At 48.2% G+C, this 27652-nt stretch overlaps 9 protein-coding genes across 9 annotated transcripts; 6 read left to right on the top strand and 3 right to left on the bottom strand.

Moving 5' to 3' along the window:
• Positions 1–297: 297 nt before the first annotated feature.
• BDR25DRAFT_265365 (uncharacterized protein) lies at positions 298–6536 on the top strand (the record flags this gene model as incomplete). Its single annotated transcript, XM_033686916.1, has 5 exons — positions 298–568; positions 898–1296; positions 1348–2905; positions 3063–5913; positions 5970–6536. Coding segments are annotated over exons 1-5 (5631 nt in total), but the record flags the coding sequence as incomplete, so codon positions are not given.
• A 1128-nt stretch (positions 6537–7664) lies between these two features.
• BDR25DRAFT_316063 (uncharacterized protein) lies at positions 7665–8345 on the top strand (the record flags this gene model as incomplete). The annotated part of the gene is made up of 2 exons (XM_033691569.1): positions 7665–7889; positions 8034–8345. The coding sequence occupies 2 exons, from the start codon at positions 7665–7667 to the stop codon at positions 8343–8345; spliced, it is 537 nt and encodes a 178-aa protein (XP_033545444.1).
• Positions 8346–9039: 694 nt separating this feature from the next.
• BDR25DRAFT_357527 (uncharacterized protein) lies at positions 9040–9959 on the top strand (the record flags this gene model as incomplete). The annotated part of the gene is made up of 7 exons (XM_033695815.1): positions 9040–9149; positions 9219–9304; positions 9341–9426; positions 9478–9718; positions 9760–9799; positions 9840–9869; positions 9923–9959. The coding sequence occupies 7 exons, from the start codon at positions 9040–9042 to the stop codon at positions 9957–9959; spliced, it is 630 nt and encodes a 209-aa protein (XP_033545443.1).
• Positions 9960–10133: 174 nt separating this feature from the next.
• On the bottom strand, positions 10134–10937 carry BDR25DRAFT_373199 (putative short-chain dehydrogenase; the record flags this gene model as incomplete). The annotated part of the gene is made up of 2 exons (XM_033697272.1): positions 10888–10937; positions 10134–10834 (listed from the first exon to the last, which is right to left on the bottom strand). The coding sequence occupies exons 1-2, from the start codon at positions 10928–10930 to the stop codon at positions 10134–10136; spliced, it is 744 nt and encodes a 247-aa protein (XP_033545442.1). The 5' UTR covers positions 10931–10937.
• An 849-nt stretch (positions 10938–11786) lies between these two features.
• Positions 11787–12699, top strand: BDR25DRAFT_373191 (uncharacterized protein; the record flags this gene model as incomplete). Its single annotated transcript, XM_033697271.1, is given in 2 exon segments — positions 11787–12102; positions 12122–12699. The coding sequence occupies 2 exon segments, from the start codon at positions 11787–11789 to the stop codon at positions 12613–12615; spliced, it is 810 nt and encodes a 269-aa protein (XP_033545441.1). The 3' UTR covers positions 12616–12699.
• Positions 12700–13436: 737 nt separating this feature from the next.
• On the top strand, positions 13437–15041 carry BDR25DRAFT_373185 (aryl-alcohol dehydrogenase). Its single transcript, XM_033697270.1, has 4 exons — positions 13437–13693; positions 13751–14353; positions 14407–14567; positions 14624–15041. Exons 1-4 carry the CDS (start codon positions 13591–13593, stop codon positions 14906–14908), a joined length of 1152 nt encoding a protein of 383 aa, XP_033545440.1. The 5' UTR covers positions 13437–13590; the 3' UTR covers positions 14909–15041.
• Positions 15042–15100: 59 nt separating this feature from the next.
• BDR25DRAFT_373170 (FAD/NAD(P)-binding domain-containing protein) lies at positions 15101–16867 on the bottom strand (the record flags this gene model as incomplete). The annotated part of the gene is made up of 6 exons (XM_033697269.1): positions 15101–15345; positions 15385–15717; positions 15804–16149; positions 16213–16490; positions 16576–16662; positions 16750–16867. 6 exons carry the CDS (start codon positions 16865–16867, stop codon positions 15101–15103), a joined length of 1407 nt encoding a protein of 468 aa, XP_033545439.1.
• Positions 16868–16952: 85 nt separating this feature from the next.
• On the top strand, positions 16953–23686 carry BDR25DRAFT_357523 (uncharacterized protein; the record flags this gene model as incomplete). Its single annotated transcript, XM_033695814.1, has 26 exons — positions 16953–16964; positions 17023–17195; positions 17262–17871; positions 17911–18140; positions 18198–19147; positions 19175–19412; positions 19475–19496; positions 19530–20408; positions 20453–20680; positions 20715–20935; positions 20984–21212; positions 21301–21719; positions 21751–21847; positions 21888–21921; positions 21954–22020; positions 22099–22213; positions 22259–22381; positions 22418–22472; positions 22510–22601; positions 22679–22785; positions 22812–22834; positions 22911–23043; positions 23094–23166; positions 23224–23340; positions 23403–23476; positions 23503–23686. The coding sequence occupies 26 exons, from the start codon at positions 16953–16955 to the stop codon at positions 23684–23686; spliced, it is 5505 nt and encodes a 1834-aa protein (XP_033545438.1).
• Positions 23687–24250: 564 nt separating this feature from the next.
• Positions 24251–27439, bottom strand: BDR25DRAFT_304987 (uncharacterized protein). Its single transcript, XM_033690326.1, has one exon. It carries the CDS (start codon positions 27393–27395, stop codon positions 24540–24542), a length of 2856 nt encoding a protein of 951 aa, XP_033545437.1. The 5' UTR covers positions 27396–27439; the 3' UTR covers positions 24251–24539.
• Positions 27440–27652: the final 213 nt, after the last annotated feature.

Genomic DNA, 27652 nt, shown 5'->3' with positions numbered 1-27652 from the left:
CCCTTCTTTCAGTCCTTCTCTTGCTGCTTTTCTTTAGGTCCACCAAGATCGTGGCCTTCGTCAAACTATACTCTGTGAGTAAATATTACTCGAATATTTCCCTTCCCTAAATCACCATTTGCTGATTCAGGTGTCAGGCACCGGTCTAGTTACTCCTACAGCATGGCACCAGTTCCTCTCTCTGCTGTTTCGAATACGAACGGCACATACCAACCATCCGGCCTCACCATGACCAATGGCAGTCCCGTATCTCCTACTCCCGAATCCCTGGACTCCCTCCGGATGCCTAAGCTGAGCATCCTCCGCGAGTCAATGACGAAAACTTCCTCTGTGATGCGCACACGTTTTGGTCGAACGACCAGTGTTGCCTTTGATGGACATGGCTCTGTACACGACTTTCTGAAAATGCTCAAGAATGAAAGGTTCAGATACATGCCACATGATGGCTCCAATTGGGACAAGGTGCTCAAGTGGGCTGATGATATTGGAGGGGTGGTTCTTCTCTCTCACGGTGTCTTGAACGACTTCATGCTCAATAGCGAGGATGCTATCCGTCTCATTTGTGACAGTTGCATATCTCTCATTCAGGTAACTAGTAGCCGCTCTCTTAGTCGATAGAGCTAACTTGAATAGTTGGGCACTACTCATATCAAAGTCCTCTTGAAGGTCTTTAGTGTCTTTCATAAGATGAGCTTTGCACTATCCATCTTTCTTCGGCAAAATAACTCGATCAAGTCGACATCGGAGGTCCGGAGGGAGCTGGCACACGCGTTTCAGGAGTGGGCTCACTTGACTTTCAACGTGAACGAATACTGCACCCATAGGTGTCATGGTACGTTTCTCTGTTCGAAAACTTCTGGAAAGGCACGTCTTGATACTGTTCTGACACTGAGATAGCAACCGCTTCCATCGACTTCGTAGACTTTGATTCTTACATTGCTGAGGGCACTGCCTCCTTCTACAGTCACTTGGAGACTGTGTCTACTTCAATGTGGACTTCAGAGCGACATTGCTCGCACTTTAATATCCATGAGATCCGCGAATTCCTGTCCCCTCAGGATAGCGTGGTGAAAACCATCATGTCGAATCAACTATACTCCGAGTTCAAACGTGCGGAGTTCACCTGTGAATGGTTTGGTCCTCACCTTAGACGCTTTACAAGGAACAGGAATAATAAGGTCTTCCTCGTTACTGGCGCTGTTTGCACTGGAAAGACGGTTCTTGCGCGATGGATTTATGAAAAGCTTCAAGAGTCTATTGATGACGAACGCTATGATGTCATCACATACTCTGTTGGTATGTAACTCGAGCATTCCTGCGGCAATGTTCAGACTAACAACGTTACAGATACGAATGTCAAATACACGACGAGCCCATTGACTCTCATCAAGAGTCTACTGCTTCAGCTCTTGGACCGAAAGATTGGACACAAAAATCTTCTCTCCTGTATCGCAGAAGCAATAGAGCATTCTCAGAAAGGATGCTCACCTGCCGAGGTTGAGAAACTCCTTTGGTCTGCTCTCGAGGCGTCGCTTGATGATAGCAAACTCCTGATTCTTATCGATGGCCTCGATCAGCTTTCGGGAGTACGCATCGGAAACCCCCCTGCTTTGGAAACACTCGACAGAATCACAAGGTCAAGGCCCAACGTCAAAGCCATTGTCCTCACTCGACCTGTCAGTGAGTCAGCTGAAAAGCATTGCTCTGAACACCTTAGTCTCGGAAATCATACAGAGGCAGCTGCAGATATCCAACATTACGTCGAGGACTTCATTCAACATCGTTCTGAGCTTCGCATGTTGAAACAGAGCGACAAACATGATATCATCCAGAAGCACAAGGAAGCTGCCAATGGATCTTTTCTTTGGGCTGAGTTGCAGCTGCAGAGAGTCAAGCATGAGCAATCCGGGTCTGCTATCTTGAAGGCTTGCAACAAGGCCCCAAAGACTCTTGACGAGTCGCTTGATCTTCTCATAGGAGGTCTTGATGCAAAAAGATCCGAGACAAAGCACATTTTATCCTGGATCTTGGCCGCTGAGCGTCCTTTGACGCTAAAGGAGATCAAATCACTACTTGAGGTTGACCTGGATGGATGCGCTTACCGGCCATTCCCTGGAGACGTTGAGAAGATGGTCCGCCAGCTCTGCGGCTCCCTCGTTGTTATCCGTGACGGATTAGTTTACCTCCGCCACCCGAGCATCCGGGAGCGCCTCCTGTCTACCACGTCGGCAGGCAATAAGACAACCAAGTTAGTCATTGATTTGAAGGAGGCACATCGCGAATTGACTGTACGCTCAATGGCTTTCGTCAAGATACACCTACACAGCGATGTCGAGCCACAGTCTGAGCTCTGTGATACCCGAGAGATGGCTGCGAAGTTCTCTACATACCACCTCCTAGAGTACGCGGCCCGGTACTGGGTCTTTCACTTCCGTTCTTCTTCATTATACGATCTTAAGAGCAACAAGCCGGCCTTGACTACCCAATTCAAGATTTGCTTCTCGAATGCTACTCGGCTAGCGCTTTTGGAAGGCTCCTGCCTTTCCCGTCAGTACATCGCTTGCGAAGCGGAGAAGCTTCAGAACCTGGCCTACAACATCAGGAAAACACTATTTGGAGAACACTCAGCCTCTGTTCTGCAAAGTCTCATCCTTGAACTCCGACTTGGAAGGAAGTTTAAAGGCGCCCAAGCCATGTCAGAATATTCCTATGTTGCATGGAAGATCAGCCTCCACATCTGCTCCACCACCGTTACCAGAACGCTAGCCGAAGCCTTCATTGAGTATTCGCTCAGCCTCGATATCTCTGAGCATGCCGAGTTATGCTCTAGGAAAGAAGAGATTCTGAAGTACCTCATCGATGTTCTCCAGCATGAACACCACGAGTCGAAGGAGGTCCACTATATGTACGTATCTCCAGCACTCAACCCCCGTATCTGTTGCAAAGCCTGTGATATGCTGCTTTAAGTGGCAATTCGGAAGATGCTGCGCAGATAAGGGGGGAGCAGTGCGAAAGATTTTTCCCCTTCTAGAACTGTTCTGACTTTGTACCGTTAAATTTAGGAAGATTCTCGCAGAGCTTTATATTGAGATTCATCAAGTCGAAAAGGCGGTTGCCATCTATCGTCAGCTTTACCGACTTCGCTTGAAGATCTGCGGACATCTCCACCAGGAGACCCACCAGCTCTTCATACTTTTAATCAAGTACCTAAAGACTCTTTCGCTCTACGATGAAGTCCTTGATATTACGTTGGATTATCACCTGCATCTCGAGCAGACTTTAGTCATCACGGACGAACGGCGTATCAAGTCGACTCTGAGCATTGTCGAGATTTACGAGGAGCGGAAGGAGTTGTTTAAGGCTGAGGAGATTCTTGTTCGCTTCTGGAAGTGCGTCTCTGTTGGGAAGAGCACGACTCGCATCACTGAACTGAAGATCGACTTCGCCCTAAAATACTCCAAGTTCCTCTACCGATATTCTCGCAAAGAGGAGTCTGAGGTCATTCTACGTGGTGTGTGGACCGAGATCCAGTCATACAACTACGCGGCTCGTTTCGAGTCTACGATGATCAAGCGCATTGAGAAGATCGCGAAGTACTTCTCTAGGCTTGAAGTTTTCGCCATGTCACGGTCCATATACCAGTCAATCTATGAGCATTATGAGCGACATGAGCAGCGAACGTCTACCGAGTGCATTACGATTGTTCGATCCCTTGCAGAGACCATCACTAAATCGATTACCTTCTCGAAAACGGTTTCGTCTTCAACTACTACGACGACAACATCCACCACTACAGTAATTTCAAAGGAAGAAAAAACACTCTTGGAAGTCTTCGAGTATTCACTGGAGTCAACTGAAATTTCTTCCACCACAATTTCTATCTGCCAAGCTCTTTGCTCCAGTTATATGGAGGAGAAGCGCTATATGGAGGCTTGCGAGATCTACAGCCGCGTCATCTGCAAAGTGTGGGCCTCAATTGAGAGCACATCCATCCATATCGACATAGGAGCGATCGCCGTCCATCTCACGGAAGAGATTATCGAGCTCGCAATCAGCCTTGCCAAGTGCCATCTTGAAATGCTCCACGTCGAAATCGCGGAGGCAATTTACTTCAATATCTTCCGCGCTCTGATCTGCACCCGCCACATTGAGAGCAAACACTTCTTGCTCGCGAAGATTAAGGTTGTTATAGGGTTCTTCAAGACGGTTTACAATTACGAACGCGTCATTGAGATCTATCGCGAACTCTTCTTCTGGATGCCAATCTGTTTTGGAAAGACGCACACCGAAACTATCACCATTCTGATCGAGTTTGCGCGGGTCTGCTTCCGCATGAGGTTGTACCAAGAAGCAATAACGGCATGCCACTATGTTTACTCGTGCTTCCGCATTGAACATGGTTGTCTGCATTTCGATGGCTTTGAAGCTGCACTACTGCTTTGCGAGCTCTACGAAATTCAATGCAAGTGGGAGCTTGCTTACGAAGTCTACGGCTGCTTATGGCGAACTTTCATCCGCTTCGGACTTGAGTACAAGCTGGATGTCACAATTATCGAAAAGATCTACAAGAAGTACAGCTTCATTCTGGAGCACAAGGAGATGGTCGAATACAGCGTGCTCCTGCAGGTCTCCCGAGAGTACTACGAGAAGTGTGTGGAGTACTACCACCATCACCACGAAATTACGGTCAAGGCAACCCTCGAGTATGCACATATCTGCGAGCGCAGGGAGGAGCACTACGAGACAACTATTTCTTTGTACAAGCAGATCATCACATACTGCAAGCAGACAAAGTCCGAGTTCACACAGAAGACATTGCATGCCTGCAACACTCGAATCGCGCAGATATATGCATCGAGCACCAAAGAGATTCACAAGGCTGTTGAGATCTACCGAGAGCAATTTGAGAGTTCCAAAAAGACCGAACAGACTTCAACAGAAACGATCACCGCCCTCAAAAGTTTAGTTACAGCATACAAAAAACAGAGTACCGCCGAGTCGACCACAATTGCCACTCAGACACTCAAGAACAGCGTTATCGAAATCTTCCAGCATGAAAGCTCCTCTGAGAAACTCATCGAGTCCGCAAGAAGCATTGCCTCGATTTACAAAGAATGCCGCTATGTACAGCAAGCCGAAACACTCGTTCAGGAGATGCGCAGCAAAATTGTGGAAGAGATTCGGGGGTCGATATCTTCATCCACCAAAGTCGAAGCCAAGTCATACGTCTTTCTTGCATCATTCCAAGAATGTATTTCCGAGTCAAGCTCGTTCTCCTCCATCATGGCAGAGCTCCGCAGTGAGATCTTGATGTATGAGTCTTATTTCAACGCAACCAAGACTCAGACAGACTACCGCTCTATCATTAGGTCAGGATGCGGCCTTTACTTACATCTTGAAACGAGGTCCGAGCGCCAAGTGGAGTTCAAGAAGATTGAGAAAGAGCTTATGGAGTACTTCTGCAAATATCTCAGCTTCTCTCGAACTATCAAGGAGACAGTCATGCACTTCTTCTTCCACCTCTACCTCAAGCAGAGCAGCAAGACGTCCTGCGAGCAAGAGGTTGTCAAACAAGCTACTGAAACGGTCTTGCGCTTCACGAAGACTGCAAAGTTTTCCGAAGCGTACGAACTTGTGTTATTGATTGATCGCTTCATTCATGTTCACGGAGGCTTCCACTCTGAATTTTACATTCGCACTGCTTTTAACCTCGCCAAATACCTTGTTGGTATCGATACGGGTAAGTGTGGCGACGAGAAGCTCTATGCAGTTATGTTAGATCTCTCTAGAGTCATCTTGCAGGAAGCTTTGAAGGGCTTGGACAAGATTGATATGGAACTAAGCGAGTTGCAACAACTGCTGGCTGATCTAGTCTGCATGTTGAGCGAGCAGAAGAAGTATGAAGATCTTGAAGTAAGTCCCCAAAATCTCTCCCCAAACGTCTCGAATAGGAGGCTAAACTGTCCTAGCGCATCCTCCAAACTCTCTGGCAAACACGCCAGGCCAGAAACACTCTCGCCTCTTCCCCGCTCACCCTCTGGCTCGGCCGCTGCCTTATTCAAACCCTCGCCTCGCTCGACAAATTTTCGGATGCTACTCATCTGTGTTACCACATCCGCTACAATCTCGCATACATCCGCGGCGCGCTCGACAGATCGACTCTCGAATTCACAGTCCTACTCTCTGAACTCTATACCCAGCAAAAACGCTACCGCGACGCTATGGACCTCCACGAAGACATCTTATGCCGTCTTAGTGAAGGCCAATCTGCTCCGGGTCTGGATAAACTCCGCGTTGCAATGCAGCACACTGAACTTCTCAAATTCACGTTCAAGCGGCAAGGCAAGTGGGAAAAATCTTCGCAGTACTACTACGACGTGTTCAGCGCACTGGACGGTCGCTTTGCAGGAGACAAAGCCTGGACGGAGAAGCGCCCGCAGTTGGAGAAGTGGAGCCCGGGTGTCAAGGAAGGCGAGACATTTGGTTGCTGGAAAGCGCCGAAGAGATTGGAGTATGTGTTTGAAGAGGAGGAGACACTGGGAGAGACTAAGTGGAGGGAAGAGTTGGTGAGGAGGAGGATAAGTGGGAATTGGGCCGCGGGTAAGGGGTTGGGTAATTCTGCGGAGAATGGGTATGCGAATGGTAATGGATATGGACTTGGGAATGGGAATAGGGTTATTGCAGTGTGAGGGAGAATTGGTTGGTTGGGCCGAATGGGAATGGTTGAATGCTTTGAGGTATGGGTACTAGTGTGCTAATGGTTTCGGATATATGTTTTGGAGTGCATTTCCACCCTCTTTTTGCTCGAAATCATTTTATTTATTTCCATGTATCTTAATATTCGCTCACTCTGGACCACTGCTGGCACTGTCGTATGGGAACATCTTCCCCAAAAATTGAGACTCGGAAAATGTCATTAGTATGTGAAATATTTTCTCTAGCTCCACCTAAAAGTATCCATTTATCCCTAGCCTCCTTTCCAACTAGCTTAACATCAAGCCATCACATCCACATCCTTCTTCCCCTTAATACTCGTCCACGGCATCAACGCCCGGCGCCCTGCTCGCTAACTCCTTTACCAAAACATTCGTGAATCCAGATTGCGCCACCAAAACCATAAACACGCCACCCATGGTCCAGAAGAAAAGAAGCATAGCTGTTGTTGCAGACACGTCTTCATGCTCGGCGAGAGCCTGTGAGGCCACGACAGGGACTTGGAAACACAAGCCTATTCCAACACCTGTGAGTGCTTGATATTGGAACTGGGGCCTGGTAATTGCTCCCACCTCCATAGCGACACTACCCCTGCTTAACGCCTGGATAGGCCAGACTTTCATGCGTAGGACTAGCTAGGACACATTCGCCCACCCCAGATATCTTCAATTGAGGCCATATGTAAGGGCGAATTAGTCCCGAACCTTTGGGTAGATCCTCTCTGCTTTTGGCAGGTCATGCAAGGCCGTACGGACTGTCCGCTGTGCAGAAGCCAGCTGGTCAGCGTTTGTTATCATGAATTCTAACTGTAACTTGAGAGCACACTGCAGGCAAGGTGTGCCCCACAACTGAAGCATCAGATCTCCTAAATCTAGTCCCACCCTTCAATCAGAACCCTATCGTGTTTGGTTCTGCTCCAGCGCGTGATATCCTGGCTTCGTCGAACAATCATGGCTGTGTTACATTCCTCTTTCGACTTGTCTACACCCTCTTCAGCACCAGCACGGTGGGTCTCAACAACTGCTCCAACTCCTAAACTGCGGGATAGCTGTGATGCTTGCGCGTCTTCCAAGGTCAAGTGCCACAAAGAGAAACCGACTTGTTCCCGTTGTGCAAAAGAGGCCTCACTTGCAAATACATCGTCACTAAACGGGCTGGTCGAAAGCATGAAAATCGTACGTTATCCAGGCGTTGCCTGAATCAAATTGGCCAATCACTCCTGCCACATCTTCTGCACCCGACTACTTGACGTCATCTAACTTCATGATGCCTTCTCCCGAGAACAATATATCTGGAGGATCTTCGGACCTCTTATCCAGTCCTTGTTCTCTGCACTCACAAACTTGAACACCGATCTCGATGATTTCTTTGGCTCTCCTTTATCATTCTCTATTTCTGAAACCACTGAGGCCGCCGATCCAGACCTTCTCGGTCACTCTCGCTTCTTCTCCGGAGAAATCGGTAGTAGCAGCAATGGTGCCGCAGCCCTGGTTTTGTCCGACTACACATTGTCCGTCTTCGAGCGGCTGCCTAGCTTATCAACTCCCCACTCCCCTCCCAATAGCCGAGCTTGTCCAAGGAAAGATGAGCGGAGCTACCAAGGGCTCGGCATGGTGTTTAATAGAACGTAGTACTATTCCTACTATTACTGATAGTAACAATCTCTTAGCAGTTAGAACAAGAGTGAATTGCCTTCTGTTACTGTACAGTTAATAAGGCTATAGTAACTGCAGTAACTGCCTATACTATCTATTGTTAGTACAGAACAGTGAATTAACTCCTTAAGTATGCTAAACTCCACGTAGCACTTGCAGCTTGTAGCTAGTTTAACACCTTACAAGCTTTTATTGTTTTAAGAAGTTAAAAGGTGCCTCTAAGAGCTCTTAGAGCTCTTTTATTAAGGCCTTATCCTCTAGTGTTTTTATTCTTATAAATTTTTTAAAAACTCTTGCCTTAACAACAGACTAAATTTTAATATTAAGTAGGATAATATTTAGACTTGCAACCTCTAGCTAAAACCTAGGGGCCTTAGATATTATATAAAGAGCTTAATTGCAGCTATTGCCTTTTATAATCTTAGAGTAAAACAATCTCCGCAACTATATTAGCAAGATTGTGTTAAAATTAAGCCCTCTAGAGCCTCTAGTAACACTAGTTACTGCAGTAACTGCACTAAACAGTAACTGCTATTAATTAACTTAGCAGTAACTGTTACTGCCTATAAGGCTGTTTTAATTCTCTTTTTCTGTAAGAACAAAACCCTATTGCTGCTAGTAACGCCTCAAAAACACTACTGACAGTAACAGTTACGTTCTATTAAACACCATGGGGCTCGGTACCATAGGGTCCTCTTGCTGCTACCTTCTGAGGGCACTTGATCTCTTGAGACAACTCTTTCCAACTTCCTCGACACCATGCACAATTGCTAGCAAAGAGTGCTTTAAAGAGATGTGCTAACACCCTATAATTTAAGCAGTCATCACAGGGAACGAACATACCACTAGAGCAATTAGCAACATGCTGGAATGCCCATGCTCGCATGACGGCTATTTGCTCGCTATCATGTCACTCGTCGTTTTTGAGGTTGTGGGTTGGTACGCTGCAGCTGCACGTGAGACACCTGCAGATAATGGCGGCCAGGGGTTCATGAAATCAAATAGTCTGGGGAGTCCATCCCTCCATTCTGAGCAAGTGCGACAATGCCCCACCGTGGTGGGTAATTATTAACTAGATGGAGAGGACTCAGGGCGCATGACTGCGCAGCTCGTTCTTAGTGAATTAAATCGTGTACAGCGGCTTGTCAACCAGTTGTCGGAGAAATTGAAAACAAAGGCTTTGCAGGACGGGGGCATGGACACCCCTAATAGTGCTGCAGGCGGCCAAATTGCACTTTTTAACAACGAATTAACCTCACCATTTTCTACCGTCATGCTGGATCAATTAGGGACGGACCTCCGCAAACGTCTTTGTGGACTATCGTTGGAGATTGTCGAAATGCTACGGCGTGATGCATAGTGCAGGGCATCTTTCTGACTGCATATTGAGCGTTGAGGGTTATTGGGAGCCATAGTCATGATATGTTTCGGTCAGCATTTAATATGTCTCTTGTAGATCCGTCTCGATAGCAGGTGGGCGCTTCGGGAAACGAAATTCAAGTAGTCTCTTTTCATGTTAGATAGATTCTCTTGACTACTAATTCCGTAACCAGTTTCCATGCGTACTTCACTACTATATCACACACTTAGAGCTCGTCTTAGAATGCAATAGTATTTGAAGTTGGTTGATAATCGCAAGCATTGCCCCTCAGTCCACCGACTATCCCACCGCCTTGTTATCACATTCAACGAATCCGGGACCTACACCACTTATGTGTGGGAGGAGAACCAAGCCAAGGGAGAAGAGTAATATGCATCGCCCATCTACCAGGGATAAACCCCTGTATTGTGCAACAACTTCCCTGCCTCATCATCCCGCTTCCCTTCTAGAACATCAATCAGAGGCATCACAGAATCCGCAGCTGATCTTGCACCACTCTCGATATTATTGTGAGGGCCGAGGCTGGATACCGTAAAACCAGGGTCATATGCAAAGACCTTGATCTCTGGCCCAAACTCAACAAAGTGACATGCAGTAACCATGCTCAGTGCCGTCTTGCTCGCTCGATACTGAATATGCTGCGCTTTGTACATTGGCGAAGAAGTATCTAGACGGCGAGCAATCGAGCCGACTCCACTGGAGATATTCACGATCCTAGGCGATGCCGTTGACTTCCTTAGGAGATGCGCGAAAGCGATGCTCATACAAGCTGGTCCCGTTGCGTTGGTATCGAAAGCATCCCGCATTTGCTGGCGAAATGGTGGACTCATAGCTGAAATCCCAGCATTGTTTACCAGGATGTCGAGTTTTCCATGATTGCGCTGCACGCTCGATGCTGCACGCTCAATGGTGTCGTCATTGGTTACGTCGATTTCGAGGAGTTCTACGGAACCAGGGAGTTCTCGAGATTGGAGTTCTGTGACTGCTGCATTTCCCTTTTCCAAGGATCTAGACCCCAAGAGAACATGGTATGAGCCCTTTTTCATTAATTGAGCAGCGAGCTCAAAACCGATCCCGCCGTTCGCTTGGAGTGAGCCTTAACAGGGTGCTAGTGAAAAAGGTATTGTGAATACTCACCCCCAGTAATCAAGACAAGTCTTTTCGTTGCTATTGTCGCCATGTTTCTGATTGTGTCATTGGGACCTTGCACTCCTGTGCGACTCCCTTTAACTTATACTCGCTGCGATTAGTCACCACTATCGGCGTTAACGTTTAACTAGCGGAAATCCGATCCAGGTCTTGTGCACATAGAGCGGCCAAAGTGCAATTTCACGAACACATTATTTAAGTGGGTGAATAAAGATCCTAGTGCAGACTTAGAACTGAAAAAAGGCGTTTCTTGAGTTTCATGCTTAAAGCGTTAATATTGGAGCGCATTTGGTCATGTGATCTGATTATAACGGTATTGCTGTCCTTCAACGTCGGACCCTCGCACATCCGGATTCTAACCTCAATACAAGACTCCCCCGAAATGCGGCGGCAGAATCCCTTGCGTCGGAGGATACTAGAAACATAAGCTGAAGATGGTACGCCCCTGGGATGTCCTGCACGGTGGGAATCGAAATTTCATACAACACAGCTTGCAGTGCGCTGGCTCTTTACATTATTCCATCTATCATAATATCTTCTACCTATGCTGTTTTGGGCTCTACGGGCAATTGTGGTAGCTCGCTTATGCAAATCCTCCTCCAAAACCCGAAAGCCAGGATCAACACCTATTGCCGCAACATCGGATTGCGCAAGGGCAATCACCCGTCGGGAAGGGCAGAGGCACGGGGGTCTCATCTAGGCCTGGATAGGTATTTGAGCCTGCCCTTTGTTCACAGTTGCTATCTTTTTAGGGAGCCAAGTGTTGAGATTCATTTTGGTCCGATAATTCCCACTCAGTACCTGAATTCACAGCCTAGAAAAGGCCTCATTTCAATATATTGCATCTTTTTCGAAATACAGATTTGATCCCAGATATCAACACCATAATGGCTCCAAGCAAAGTCCAAGAAGTTGAAACGCCTTTCACCACCGCCGCCGTCGCTTTAGATATCGAATTTTGGCAGTCATACAGTACTGGTCATCCCAATCCAACGGAGAACTTCTTCAAGCTTACTAACGGCTACTACCTGAGTCACAGGAATCCTTTGACTGGCGTTGCACATGACGTTGGGACCAGGCCTGGCAACATTGCTTCTCGACTAGCACCATACTTCCACCGTGTTGTTGGCTCCGATGTAAATGAGGGTGATTTGACTGCTGCTCCAGCCATTCTCCGTAAGGAATATCTTCAGCAGATACTTTGTTAAGTGTCCCGCTGAAGCACTTCCAGAGGCAGCAATCCCAGAGGAAGTTGGAAAAGGAAAGACTGATCTTATCGTTGTCAGCGAGTGCATGCCGCTTCTCGATGCTACCAAGGCACTAAAGTCTTTCCATACTATGCTCCGCCCAGGAGGTAGCCTCGCTATCTACTTCTATAGACGATCAATTTTCACTAGCGAGAAAGCTTCCACTTTGGACGTCATATACGATCGTATTGCTACCCGAATCTGTACCTTCCTTCTTCCATTCAAGGGCATCCCTGGTTTCACCTTCCATTCGCGAGCTGCCGAGGCCATGTTCAGCTGGCTGGATAGTATCGCATTTCTTTTGATGGAATGGGAAAGTACCGAGAGGCGTAAGTGGAACAACAACATCATCCCCTTGTTGTTTAATAGCAAGGAGGGTTATGACTTTGAATTTGAGCGCGTAGATCGGAGGGGAGAGGGCGAAGTAACAACAGAGATGATTGACCGAGGCCTCTGGGCAGAGGAGTGAGACGCTGAGCGAGTGGCATGATATTTGAACTCGGTTTATCCAGGCTACCGTAAGCGGGCAGGTGATTGATATGGTGAGATCGAGGAAATGCTGGAGGAGCTGAGCGCGGCCATGGGAGGTGCTGGAGCGAAGCAGGCAGTAAGCTTTCCAGTTGTACTCATCTTGGCGACGAGCAAGTAGAGAGTCACGACTTCCTATGTGCACTCTATAGATATACAAAGAGTGCACGATGTGATGCAGTATCCCTCTCACTAGTATATGATACAGCCCTAGGAAAATTTCTTTTCTTGTCTCTTTGTCCTCCTGCTTCCATTATGCATCCTTGAGTGATCTGTGTGCTTAAAGGCCGAGAGTGAATATCGATTGTCACGTGATTGACTTCGAGCCTTCTCTATTGATGACCCGCAATCGATCTTACTACTAATATAACAATACACTTTTATTGGGTTTAAAGACTTAGTCGCAGGTCGCGAATCCCATGTAATGCCCATTTCTTCCCAGGAGTTTGGCATCAATAATGCCTCATTGGGACGCAAGTTAGCGCGAAAACTGCACTCCGCTTGTACGGATTTATTAGTCGGGTTTAACAAGTTGCACTCGCTGGATAATTATTTTAACTTCAGCAGGCCGGGTTTTGCACCACTGGAATTGCACTATTTCGGGAATTGCACCCTTTGTCGGAGGTCGGAGGTTGGTGGCTGCCTCCGCATCGTCGAAGGCTAATCAACAGCGAGCCACTGTATGCAGGTGCGGGAACGCTCCGGGAGTTAACGGTGATAGGTAAAGCCTGGTGCTTTCACTTGCATACTATCTCCGCAACGGTTACACTCTATTTTCCTCATCGAGCTTTGCATAAGAAATACGAAAGCCATCCCGAATCTACCTTGAACTCCATTCTCACTCCTACAACTCATTGCTTTTAACTTATTTTCGAGCGTGTCTCAAGACACTTACAAACTCAGCAATTCTATCATTATGCCTCCCCCACCAGCTCCACCAAAGAGTCTGCTCGGCAGGCACCGCCTTCTCGCCCCTACGGCATCTATCCGTGTCAGCCCTCTGTCTTTGGGTGGTATGAGTAGGTTGCTACCTGTGTAGTCTTTTTCCCTAGTTCTGGACTCTAACAATATCGAAGGTCTTGGCACGGCATGGGGCCCAATGATGGGTGAATGTAGCAAAGAGCAAGCATTCAAGCTTCTTGATGCCTACTACAGCCTAGGAGGAAACTTCATTGATACTGCCAACGTCTACCAGGGCGGCCAGAGTGAGCAGTGGATTGGCGAATGGATGCAGATGACCGGATGTCGCGCTGAGATAGTGGTTTCTACCAAGTACACCTTGAGCAACAAAGCCGGCCAGCCAATCCAGCAGAGCAACTTTGGAGGAACCGGTACCAAGAGCATGCACTTGGCTATCGAAGCTAGCCTGAAGAGCCTTCAGACCAACTACATCGATTTGTACTACGTTCATGCCTGGGACTTTGCTACTGGCATTCCCGAGTTGATGCAATCCCTCAACACCTTGATTCAGCAGGGTAAAGTCTTGTACCTTGGTATCAGTGACACGCCTGCCTGGGTAGTCGTGAAGGCAAACGCCTATGCTCGCGAGCATGGTCTTCGTCAGTTCTCTGTCTACCAAGGCCGGTATTCTGCGCTTGTGCGCGACTTAGAACGCGATGCCATTCCCATGTGTCGTGACGAAGGAATGGCACTTCATCCTTGGGGTGTTCTTGGCAGTGGTATGTCCGTCCTTCATTCTGCTTGTTTCAAACTGATTACTTATATTATCCAGGTTACATACGGTCTCCTGATGCAGCAGCTAAGCAAGGGGGCCGTCAAACCCCCAACTTCATGACCGGTCGCGAGCAAAAGGTCTCTGTAGTGGTGGACACCGTTGCGAAGCGCCACAACGTCCCTATCACCGCTGTCGCACTTGCATACGTGCTGCAGAAAGTAAGCCACGCATGTTCTAGATGTAATTGTTTCTCCCTTGCTAAATTATGCGCCAGGCTCCATATATGTTCCCAATGGTGGGTGGCAGCAAGATTGAGCAGCTCCAAGCCAATGTTGACGCACTGAGCCTCCAACTCACTCCAGAGGATATCACAGAGATCGAGAAGGGCTACGAATTCGACCTCGGTTTCCCCCACAACTTCATCAATATGGCTGGATATGCCCCTCAAGGGCCTCAAGACGCTACTTTCCTCGCCGGTATGGGTTATTTCGACTATGTTGCACCTCAGGCTGCTATAAAACCTCACCCGGGAGAACTCACTGCAGCTTGGAAGGCTTAGATTCGCAGACAGGGTGGTAGAGTTCGGGGATGAATAATGCTACTCAAGGGTATATGACCATATATGATATCTTCCTTCCAGTCTGCTAGTCCACCTGCGAGTTTTATAGGGTTCTCACCAAAAGTAAAAGGGCACAGAAAGATTCTCCTAATGTAAATCTCATCTTCCTATCAACTTTAACTACAAGTAACGCTATTTATCCAAACGAATATGAAGTGTACATCTTAGCACGGGAAGCCACTTATCCGCACGACGAATGTCCTTCGCTGCTCTATGCGCAACAGCATACACGTCCGCCAATGGATGGCACGAAGGAGGACTAGGAAAGGTGCTGACATCCACCAGCCGAATGCTTTTTAGTCCCCTGAGTCCCCAGTTGCTATCAAGAGCTTTGCCTAAAGCCACGGTACCCAGAGGGTGATGGAAAGAATACGAGCCTTCCGAATGGGTCCCCAAACATCTTCATCTGTCGTCACATTCTTGCCTGGGTATGCCTCTTTTCAAAACAAAAGACTTGAGCTCTTCGGAGCCCATGATCTCACGGAGCTTCTTATATCCCCACACAACAGCTTTCTTGTCTGCCGGAGAGCCGTAGTAGTTAGAGTAAATGAACGGATCGTCGCGAAAATCCGACGAATTGAGAGTAACATAGCCAGAAGCTTCTGCCTGCACAAGGCTAGCCCATGCGGTTACGAGGCTGACGTTTGGAGTAGACATTAACGGAACCGTGCTGTATTTCATTAAGATATGAGGCCGATCAGTAGGGAGCGACGTGTAATGCGTGCCGTTGATTCCATCAAATACAGAATCTGGTACGCGGAATGCAGCGTATACAAATCCGTTGTTCCAACCGAGGGATCGGATTGATTCACCACGTATTGCTGCTCTGATATACTCTTCCCTGTGGCGTTGAATTCCCATTGCCAACCTGTTTTAATATCGCTGGAGACTTCAAGCTCCACAATCGGAAAAGTGTGATCGTACAGATTGGTTCCGATTGAAGGGATATCCGCGACGAGTGGAATGTTTAGTTCTGACAATCGTGCCTTCTGGCCCACACCGGAAAGCATGGGCAACTTGGGGCTATTTATGGCACCTGCATTGACAATAATTTCTTTTGCTGCAATAGTCGTCTTTGCGTTGCTGATAGTGTTGGTATAGGTGACATTTTTAGAAGTCTTTCCGGAAAATCCGATCTTCGTGACCCAGGCATTGGGAATCATCTGCACATTCGGTCGATTCTCCGTAAGCGAGCCAGAGGAATTCCGAGCATATTACCTTGTTCTTTCTCCAGCATGAATGACTGCAACACCCAAATCAAGCCCAGTTCCTATGCCATCAGTCAAGTCGACTTCGTGCACCCCGAGTCCCGATTTGAGCGCACTAGCAAAGGGAGCGTCGAAACCAGTCAGACCACTCGTGCGGCTGACTTCCAATGGCCCATCGCCATAGGTAGTGGTATTAACAAATTGCTCATAGTCAGTCTGCTGGAAATCGTAGTGGCTAGCTGCCTTGAAATCCTCAAGTAGAGACTTCCAAGCCAACCCTGAATTGCCTGACACTTTCGCCCATTCATCAAAGACTGAGGCCGCACCACGGCAGTAGGCCATGCCATTGACAACGCTTCCACCCCCGAAGGCGCGTCCCTGTCAATTTTGGGGCATGACCCCCCAATTTGGGATCAGGCCGCGAGGCGAAATTCCGAAAGTACTCGGAGATCAACGGGTAGTAGGCGGGAGCTTGGTTAAAGTCAACTAAGCGCATTTCCTTCGCGCATGAAAGAATTATAACTCACTGTTAACTAATGTTGAATTGATGGGGTCGGGCCCAGCTTCAAGAACAGCGATTCTTAAAGCTAGCATTCTGGGAAAGCGTTTTGGCAAGCACAAAGCCTGCTGATCCTGCACCTACAATTACGTAGTCGTAGGTACCCCTCAGTTGCTGAACCGCTACCACCATGGCGAGTATAGTCGCCAACCAGCTTCTGAGCGCTAAATTATTGGTAAACATGATTTCAAGTGAATTAACTAAACGATTGTCTAGCATGACCTTTTCTGTGCGGCCTTAACTTTTTATAAGAATAATGGGTAGTCTCTATTCTATTAGCCTCTGAGATCTTGGAACGCATCCCTCCGATATTGGGTCACCCTGTCTTGAGACTTCAGGACATACGTATGGCTCCCTTCACGTGGCGCCACGTGGCGCCGATGCGGGAACGTCGGGTTCCTATATGGAATATAATACGAGCAACTGATACGATGCTCGGTCAGGAGTTGCTTTTGTCTCGGTGCCCGCTAAGTGGCCGATAGGAAGGGGATCTTCTATCTCGGAAATGTTTTGCCTTTGCCTTCAGAGCTTCTGGATTGACTATTGGGCCTCCTTTAAGACTCAAGAGCATCTTTCTCCATTCAGATTTCTTTCGGGATCGCAAACACGTATCCTTGCCTGTGTATGGAGGCTTATGCCACGCAAAGCACATCTACAATGATGAAAACGTTCAAACCATTGTCCAGACGAGCTCAACGGAAGCGTTGAACTCTGAGCTGTCTCCACGGATACCAATTTTCTCAACGAGTACCGGGAGGCCTTTCTTAGTTAATAACGTGAGGGGAATTTTCGAGGCCATCATTTCAGAAATATTGACCCCAAAGATTGAATGGAACGGCGTGGTGCAGGGCGTGGTTCAACGAGTCAGCGAGATTGCAGCCTCCGAATGCGAAGTGCTTGTCTTCAGAATCTCTCTTCCAGTCCATGATCTTATCTCTTTCTTCCAAGTGGAACTCCCAGGGTTAGAGGCCAGGACACAGGAGCTAGTTCCATGGATCTCTGATAAGAACAACGATGGGTGGGGGCCGAGAGGCTTTGCGCAGCCCAAAATTGTAATCGTGGGAATGTCATGTCGGATGCCCGGAGGAGGGAAAGACACGGAGAAATTCTGGGACCTCCTGGAGCAAGAGCTGGATGTGCATTGAAAGATACCAGCTGACCGATTCGACGTCGAGTCCCATTTTGATCCTACAGGAAAAAGGGTGAATGCTAACCACACACCATACGGCTGCTTTATCGACGAACCTGGCTTATTCGACGCACCATTTTTTAACATGTCCCCTCGTGAGGCGCAACAGACTGATCCAATGCAAAGAATTGCCTTGGTGACGGCGTATGAAGCACTTGAGAGAGCAGGTTGCGTTGCCAACCAGACCGCAGCTACGAATCTCCATCGCATTAGGACGTTCTATAGTTAAGCTAGCGATGACTGCCGAGAAGTCAATACCACTTAGGAGAGTAGCACCTACTTTAATCCAGGTGGATCTCGTGCGCTCGGCCCAGGACGCATCAACTATTTCTTCAAATTCTCTGGGCCAAGCTTCAGCATCGATACGGCATGCTCGTCTAGCCTAGCCACGATACAAGCTGCCTTCACTTCCCTCTGGAACGGCGCCTGTGACACGGTGGTGGCGGGAGGAATGAATGTCCTCACGAATTCTGATGCTTTCAACGGTCTCAGCCATAGCCACTTCCTCTCCAAGACCCCTAGCGAATGTAAGACTTGGGATTGCGAAGCCGATAGATACTGTCGCGCCGACGGAATTGGGTCTATCGTGATGAAGCGCCTCAAAGATGCTGAAGCCGATAATAATAATATTCTTAGTATAATCCTCGAAGCTAGAACAAACCATTCACCAGACGCGATCTCTATTGCACATCCGCATGCTGGTGCTCAATCTTACCTAGAAAGGAAAGTCTTGAGTTATGCGGGAGTAGATCCGCTCGATGTCAGCTTCGTGGAAATGTATGGGACTGGCACGCAGGCTGGCCACCACGAGGAGTTGCAGTCCGTCAGTGATGTCTTCGCACCTGCCGTGAGGCGTCGTAGTCAAAAGTATCCGCTTTACATTGGGACAGTCAAAGCGAATGTTGGTCATGGAGGGACTGTAACTGGGGTGACGGCATTGCTCAAGGTTCTCCTCGTGTTCCAGAAAAGCCTCATTCCGCCTCATGTCGGCATTAGGAACAGCATCAATCCAGAGTTTCCCAAGGATCTAAACAAGCGCAACCTTCGCATTCCATACGAGAAACAACATTGGCCTCGTGTTTCTGGCAGAAAGCGAATTGCTTTTGTGAACAATCTCAGCGCAGCGGGTGGGAACACATCGATTGCGATTCAAGAAGGGCCAATTCGGGACGTCAACCAAATTGACCCTCGCACCACCCATGTTATTGCAGTCTCCGCTAAGAGTAAGATATAGTTGAAGGGCCACTTAGAGCATATGATTGGTTATTTGGATGCTAATTCGGATATTTCACTGTCAAACCTCTTCTACTCGACCACGGCACGTCGCCATCACCACAATCATCGAGTGGCAGTAGCAGCTTCTGAAGTGACCCAAATAACAAAGCAGCTCACTTCAGACCTCCACTCAGTCAATTCTCACAAGCCAATTCCTACCGCTAGACCACCTTCAGTCGCGTTCGCTTTCATAGACCAGGGATCGTCTTACAAGTCAAGCAACTTAGAGTTGTATCACAATTCGCCTTACTTCTGATCGCAGATCCTTCACTTAGATTCTCTCGCTCAAGGTCAAGGGTTTCCCACCATCGTTCCAGCAATTGACGGAAGCCATCTGAAAGAGCATGCACATTCACCAGCGTCACCCAACTTGCTCTTGTCTGTGTTGAAATTGCGCTTACTAAGTACTGGACTTCTTTGGGCGTCAAGCCAAATGTTGTAATCGGACACAGCCTTGGAGAGTATACTGCCTTGCATGTTGCGGGCATGCTTTCAGCCAGCGATGCCATTTTCCTCGTAGGACAAAGAGCTAAGATGCTCGAAGAGAACTGCAAGATTGGGAGCCACAAGATGATGGCTGTGAGGGCCTCACTTAATGAAACCGACCAAAATGCTGGGGAAAGGCCATACGAAGTCGCGTGCATCAATGGGCCAAAGGAAACGGTGCTCAGTGGGACCGTGGAGCAAATCGATGCACTGGTGGAACCTCTCCAAGCGGATGGTTACGAATGCTTTAGCTTGGATATACCTTTTGCATTCCACTCGTCACAAACAGATCCAATCCTTGACGACTTCGAGGATGTTGCAAAGTCTGGTGTTCACTTCCATGCCCCGAATATGCCCGTCATAACACCGCTGCTAAGCAAAGTCATCTTTGACGACAAAACGGTAAACGCGAGCTACTTGAGACGTGCCACGCGGGAACCAGTTAATTTCCTTGCAGCGCTGGAGATAGCACAGCGAATCGGAACTATCGATGATGCAACTACTTGGGTCGAAATTGGGCCTCATCCCGTCTGCATGGGTTTCGTTAAGGCCACTCTGCCGTCTGTCAACATCTCCATCCCATCGATTCGCCGGGGAAAAAATAATTGGGTCACGATAGCGCAAAGTCTTGGAGCCTTGCACTGCGCAGGGGTGCAGCTAGGCTGGAGTGAATTCCACCGACCTTTTGAGGGGGAGCTTCGACTACTGGGCCTGCCTACTTATGTTGGAATGAACAAAACTACTGGCTTTAGTACTAGGGAGACTAGGCTCTCACGAAAGGCGACGATTTCTACGACGCCGAAAAGGGGCTAACACAAAAAGCACTTGTGCCTGCTTCGCACTCCAGTCTGAGAACCTCAACGGTTCAGCAGATTGTAGAAGAAACATTCCAAGGACTGGCAGGGAAAGTAGTCATGCAAGGGGATTTGATACAACCAGACTTCCTCGCTGCGGCCCATGGGCACAAAATGAATGGATGTGGTGTTATCACCTCGGTAAGTTACCTTAACCAACACGTCTACCGCAAAGTTAGACTTACATTTTGGGCGGTCAATTCATGCGGACATCGCATTTACCTTGGGGGAATACCTCTACAAGAAGCTCATGCCAAATGTCAAAGACGTAGCCATGAACGTAGCCAACTTGGAAGTTCTCAAAGGCATCGTCGCGAAAGATAATACGAAAACGCCTCAGGTAATCCAAGTTTCTGCTGCGACCCCGGATATTCACTCAGGCCTTGTTCATCTCCGGTGGCATAGCATCTAACCCAATGGTACCATTGACGATCCTTTCGCAAGCGCCAACCTGTACTATGGCGACACATCAGAATGGCTCGCATCCTGGGTTCTCATCACTCATCTCGTCCAGAGCCGTATCGAGGCCATCCAACGCCTCGCTGAAGGAGTTGCTGATCGATTCTCTCGCAACATGGCGTATCGTCTCTTTGCCAACAGTCTTGTCGATTATGCTGGCAAATATCGTGGCATGCAATCCGCTGTTCTTCACGAATTGGAGGCCTTTGCCGATGTGAAGCTGACGACGGAAAAAGGAGGTACTTGGACTATCACACCCTAATTTATTGACAGCGTCGCACATCTCGCCGGTTTCATTATAGATGTATCCGGCACGGTCGATACTAAAACGAACTTCTGCGTCACGCCTGGTTGGAGCTCAATGCGTTTTGCCCGCCCACTCGTTGCTGGAAACAAGTACCGCTTCTATTAAGATGATACCCGCTGCAGAAGACCCTGCTATTTACTTGGGTGATGCGTACATCCTTCCGGACGGCGTGATCATTGGAATGGTGGGTGGCATCAAGTTCCGCCGATACCCACGACTGCTCCTCGATCGCTTTTTCTCTGCACCGGATGAACAAGCACCCAAGCGTGGTGTTGCACCTGCATCTAAACCAACTCTGGCCCAAGCCGAAGTAGCGACTGAGGCAACTTTGGTCCCCACACCTGTCCCAGCACCAGCTCTAGTTCCGACCGCAGCCGCCATCGTCTTCAACGGCGTTGAATCCAATAGAAATGTGTCAGTAGACTCCGACAGCAAGCGAGAGTAGGAAATTGGGAAATGGCGAGGGATTTGATGATGAGGTGGAAGTGGTTGCATTTGGAGAGGTGCTTGTTTCCACTGACGGGAGCTTTGATGGGTTTGACGTGGATTTTTGAGTAGTAGCGATTGCGTGAGATGATGGAGACGAAGTGCGGAGGGCGGCCAGATATTTCATCACGTTGCATTATCATGTGATTCGGTCACGTGAAGTTACCATTCTGATAAGAGTGGGCACTGAGATATACATGACTCGATCTGCCAGGATGCGTCATATTAAGTAATTGCCGAGCTACTCCGTACTGTATAATCTTTGAAAGTGCTGAGACTTAAGCTAATCCACTGCCTTTGTTGACAGCGAACACCGAAATTCCATCTCCGACATCCGACTTCCGATATCAATAGTATACAGATGGCGCCAAGTCCCGATGCCCGAGTGTGTCCATAAGCACAAGCACTCTACGCTCTTGCTAGTATCCTTAGATTAGATCCGATATACGGCCTCGACGGAGAACAAGCAAGAATATTCCTCCCAGAGCGATAGCACACCCGGAATCTCTCGAGTCATTCCATTGCCACTCTTTTTTGAAAGCAATGCTTTCAGCCCGTCATTGAACCCAGACTCTAGAATCGAGAGCCATGTTCGGCCTGCTTGACGTGTTTGTTCTCGTTGACAGTGGGTTGACACAGCTTTGCGGGGGGAAGACGCCTGGAGCAACCGGGGTCCAGGACGTAATCAAACCCTCCGTGCAGTATAAATGTCGCTGAGGCGAATCAATCAACAAAATCCCAGACCATAGTCTTCCTCTTCGAATGATTTATTCCCGTCGGTACTCAGACGTAGCGTTCGCAGTGAAGCCTGTTTGGAACTAGAGGAAGAGGGGCATAGGACACTGAGAGAATTTAGACTCATCTACCGCAGACCATGATTTTTAAAGGAAGATCATGTTACTCCTAGTCCGCAGCGGGTGGGATACTGCGGTGCTGAGGCGATGCCCAGGAATTTCAATCTTAGACATAGGCGGGATTACTTGAATTATATTCGGTCCTGATCCAGCCTCGAACAACCAGGGGAGTGGAAATCCAAGGTATCTGTGAAATTTTCAAGCCTTTATTTCCCCTGGAGAGATCCAAAGCCTCCAATCCCGAGTCATGACTGGCGGGTTCTAGTTTTCATTCATCCGCATCGTCTACAAATTCGTTGGTCTAATTGGGTGTCACATTGTTGCAAGCTGCCACGAGAGATCAATCTTAGGCCATTGGGGGGCCATTTCAAAAAATTTATTCCGGTCCTAGTTCAGACGTGAAATTCCAAGGAAACAGAAGTCTAGAACAGTGAGAAAGGGAGCCCAGGGCACAAGTCGAAATGCTCAACGCTTGTATTGCATCTAGAAAGATCCAAGGCGTCCAAATCCAAATCATAGGCGTGGACAATCTGCCTTTTATTGCGTCTACTAAATGGCATCAATTCAATACTCAGTAGTTGCTCCATGTTGCAGTCACGGGAATTCTCATTTCCAGACTATTAACTGCTGTTTCCTGGATTCTATTCCTTTCTCAATATAGATATCAGTGCCCAGATCTAGAACAAGAGGAAGAGGTATCCAAGGCATGCTTCAAGTTGTTCGACACTTTTTTTTTTTAATCCAGCCTGATCCAAAGCCTCGAAATATGAACCATGCAAATTTACTATCAACCTTTATTGAACTTCTGAGAAGACGTCAATTGAATACTAGGTGTTGCTCCGAGTGCCTTCTTGCAGAATGTCCATCCCCTTTCCTAAGCAAAAACGAGCTTCCAATGTTCTGTCTCTCACGCGTCAGGCTTTCTCAAAGGCGAAAAAAGAGCTCGAGTGTAGTCACCGGAATTCTCGATGGTCGAAGAAGGGAGGTTCCAACAAGGATTTTCATTCGAATGCTTTCTTTCCAGCCAGCGCCAGCCCCTGAACATATCTTATTCTCCCCACGAATAGACGTGTAACAAGTCTACTCAAGGAAGCTGGTCTTGGTTAATTTCCGGAGGCGGTGTCCTAATTTGTCGTTTTAATTCCATTTAGTCTCGAAGCATCCATCAGTACCAAGTCGAGAGCAGCATTCCGGAATACCACTCTATCCCATTATATTCACGTTCTATTCAGTATTTACTCACAATTTCGCACTGTTCTCGTTTTGATCACTAGTATCTCTAGTAATAAGAGAGTCTAGCTCTACAGCTACAGAAGTCACGGAGAAAGTTTATATTCCGAAGAGGTTCAAAGTCACAGGTTTGCCAGCCGAAGAAATACAGGCCACGACTCGAATCGGAGGGCATTATATTAAGCGTGTATGGGATTATTTGGATGGAATATAAGGGTAATATTAGCGTAGTTTGGAGCCTACCGGTGGACGCTGTGTTTCAGTCCGATTAGAGGTGCGGGAAGGGCATTATCTTGAGAAATTTTTGCTGAAGAAAGGTCAAGGAATGACGGTAGCACTCTGAGTGCGAGTAAATAAGAGAGAGTGTGGCCTCAGTCATGCAATTACAAAGGTTGAAGTAGTAGGTAGGAAGTATCAGCAGCCAAAACGTGTGAGCAGGAATGACCTCAGTAGGCACAAATTTGAGATAGAATACTGTTTAATTAAAAAACCGTAGCTTCATAATGATCGTGACAACATTCTTCTTGACGATAGGAGAGAAATGAGAGTGCAATAACGTATTCCAAATTAACAAAGAAACGTTACCAAAGGAAGTGAAAGGAGAAAACGGAAGTGCTAGTCAACTAGCTTGCCAGCTAAAGCCCTCAAGCCATTCTCATCCGCTTCAGGGGAGACTATAAGAACTCGTACTCCCATCATCATCCACATCTCCATCTTCTCCCCGCACCATCTTCACCACCTCTAATGGCACATAATCTCCATGCCAGAGCTCCAAACCACCATACCTTTCAAAACACTCCTCCCCATACAGCTCCACCACCCACCTGTCCTCCCCACACATCCTCCACCAATTCTTCATGCCGTCTCTTCCGCTCAGTCTTCTAGTCTCATCATCAATCCGCTCACTTGGGTTGATTTCATCTCTTGGCTCATCTAGAAGCGAGTTGTACACTGGAGTAATCGCAGGTGTTGGCGTGTAGGTGAAGGGGACCGGAGAGGGGAAAGTGTGGTGCGGGAGGGTAGGATAAGGAAAATCCTCCCGATGGGCAGTGAGCTCATCTTTAGACATGAAGACAGAGGGGTCCCTGTCGCCCAAGCAAAAAGCTATGCGCTCTTTATCATCACCAAAGATGACATTCAGTTTGCGGTCGCGTGCATCAGCCTTCAGGCCAGTAAACGTCTCCTTGGCCTTGTTGTAGTATTCATCCTCTGATTTGATGTATTCGTTGAGTCCCTCCCCTGGGTTCTCCGCAATAGACTTTGCGAGGTTCAATGTGATGTATGGGTTCTTGACGCCGAGACCGCCATAGGCTGTAGGCAGGAAAATGAGCGGTTCGAGAGCGAACGGTGGGTCTTGGAGAGTTGGGCGGATATGTCTAGAAAGGAGTTGTTTGACATGATCGGTGAGGTTGCTTCTTTCGAAGATTATCTCATGGATGCGATTATATGCTCCCATAACGGCATCAAGATGATGTTTTCCAAAGACGTTCGCAAGAGGACCAAACTTGTCATCTGCATAAGTACCAATAGTGCTGTTCCAAGTACGAATCCAATCAACGACAGTGGTGCAGGCTGTCAATTGCTTCTTGACCCGACGAGCATATGCCTCAACTTTGTGATTATCAATGTTGATGGTGACAGGGGCATGATTGACCGGAGGGAAATCAAGGAAGCCAACCTTGGCGCCGTACATCAAGCCACTCGGACCCGACCTCAGTCCCGTGACAGTTTCAAATTTGAAGAAGGCCTCTTCAGCCATTTTGCATTGCTCAGACTTGCCAACGAAATAGCATCTGTCACGAAGACGATACAGGTATGCACCAGTTTTTTGGTGGATGGCAAAGTCAAGGAAGAAGAGAGTGAGTTCACCGAAGAACAGCTCCATGCCGTGGGAGACAGGTACGCCGCAAGTGCGGGTCAATATCTGGTCTGAAGTCCCTCGGACTACGGGACCCATGTTCAAGGGCGCCTCAAGGAAACGAGTGAAGACTTCAAGCCAGAGCTTTGGCACGCCAATGAACTTCAGGAGGGCGAGGATCGTCTGGTGCGGCAGAGACGAGCCAAAAGATTCAAAGTTTGTCGAGAAGATGTTTACGTCGCCATAAAGTGCTTCGCGTACTTTGAGTTCGGTTGCCAAGTGCTTGATCAATTCCGACTGAGTCTCTTGAACAGGGGTGACACCTAGCGTACTCCCATCGCGGTCGGGGAGACGAGTAAGGAAGAAATGTTTCGAAAAGTTCCTGTATCGTTCCTCATTAAGGATTTGGCCGTACATAGGGAAGGGCGGCGGGGGGGGATAGCTGCTATTCTTCTTTTTCTTCTTTGCTTTCAGGAAAGGAGGCGGCGGGGGCGGAGGGCAAATAATTTGCGGAGGTGGTCCATAGTTCATCGGTGGTGGGGGAGGACCAGGAGGTGGGGGTGGAGGATGGCACACTGTACAAACAGATGGCCTCGGCGCTGGCGCCCTCTTAGGCACCTTGGTTGGGAGCAGATAATATTCGCGTTTGTTCATCTCACTAGGTAATGGCCCAATGCTGCGAACCCAGACACAGGGATTTGAGACCAAATCTTTAAGAGAGCCCCTGAGCTTGCAGCTCCACCCAATTGCAAGAGTATGGAGAAAGAGCATATCGATGATCTCCTCTTCCACAGTGATGCAGTAATTTCCTTCCGAATTCTTGCGAGCAGTGACTGGTAATCCTTTGTCTACGTTCCGCCATGTCCAATGCCGGATCGATTTCGCGTTGAGAGTGCTTTTTAGTTCACGAAGAACTATAGGTGACTGTAAGTAGCCTTGAAGAGTTTTCCTCCTCTCATCGCTGAGTAAGCCATTATGAATTAAATCGTTAATGCACCACTCGAGCGTCTCATCGTCTAGTTCGTCTGGTCCGTTCATAACATCGTCTCCATAGTCTCCAATGTCCTCACGGAGTCTTTCGAGGGCTTGATTACCTCCGTTATCTTGGAACAGGCCGGACAGATACTTCTCGAGAGCTTCGACATCGACCTGCTTTGATGCGAACGTATTCTTCTCAAATTTCTCGAAAGCCGTTTCGAGCTCGCCCTCCTCGAGGAATTCGAATTCATCTTCCATTGTGGCCTTCTCCAACTTTGCGGAGACTGCTTCAGGGGAGTCGTTCGGGTACATGGCTTCTCTCAGTAGATCGACGTGCAGAGACGAGACATCGAGCCGGTGAGCATGAATGGCCAACTTATCCAACAGCTGCTTCTCAAGCTTCTGAAGCTTGGCTTGTGAAATGGAGCGGTCGTTCTTTCCCTGCTCGACGTAGCGGGCTAGCCTTGCAAGATCGTCGTCGTTCTCAAGATATGGGTCGAGCTTTTTGATCTCTTCGAGGAGAGCGTCTACTCGCTTGAGCGTATCCGGCCCAGCGGCGAGAATGTTAGGGTTGGCATAATAACGGCTCTTAAAGGACGTTTTCACACGGTTGAGCTCCTCAATTTTAAGCTCGGCTGCTTCTTTCAGGACAGGAGAGATAATTGGAGGCACAAACGAAGTCATGATGATGATTCAGTTGGAGGTCTTTCCCCCGATGCGGTCCTGAAGGACTTGGATCTGGAGGGTTGGGAATGGAGGGGCTATATATACATACGCACAGTAGCGTTGGCGTCGTCTCGTATTCTCATTCCACCACGGCTGCCTGGCTTTGAGCACCACCAAGGAGAATCGAAATCTGGGGGCCGATTCCCTGTCGTCGAGTCGCTGAATGGCTGCCTGGGTTGATGCCTTGATGATGTTGCAGGTTGGTGCAGACGATA

The sequence above is a fragment of the Lindgomyces ingoldianus genome, assembly GCF_010093535.1.
Source record: "Lindgomyces ingoldianus strain ATCC 200398 unplaced genomic scaffold BDR25scaffold_24, whole genome shotgun sequence".
Lineage (NCBI taxonomy): Eukaryota > Fungi > Ascomycota > Dothideomycetes > Pleosporales > Lindgomycetaceae > Lindgomyces > Lindgomyces ingoldianus.
Note: the sequence above shows the minus strand (reverse complement) of the source record. Positions and strands in the feature narration are given on the sequence as shown.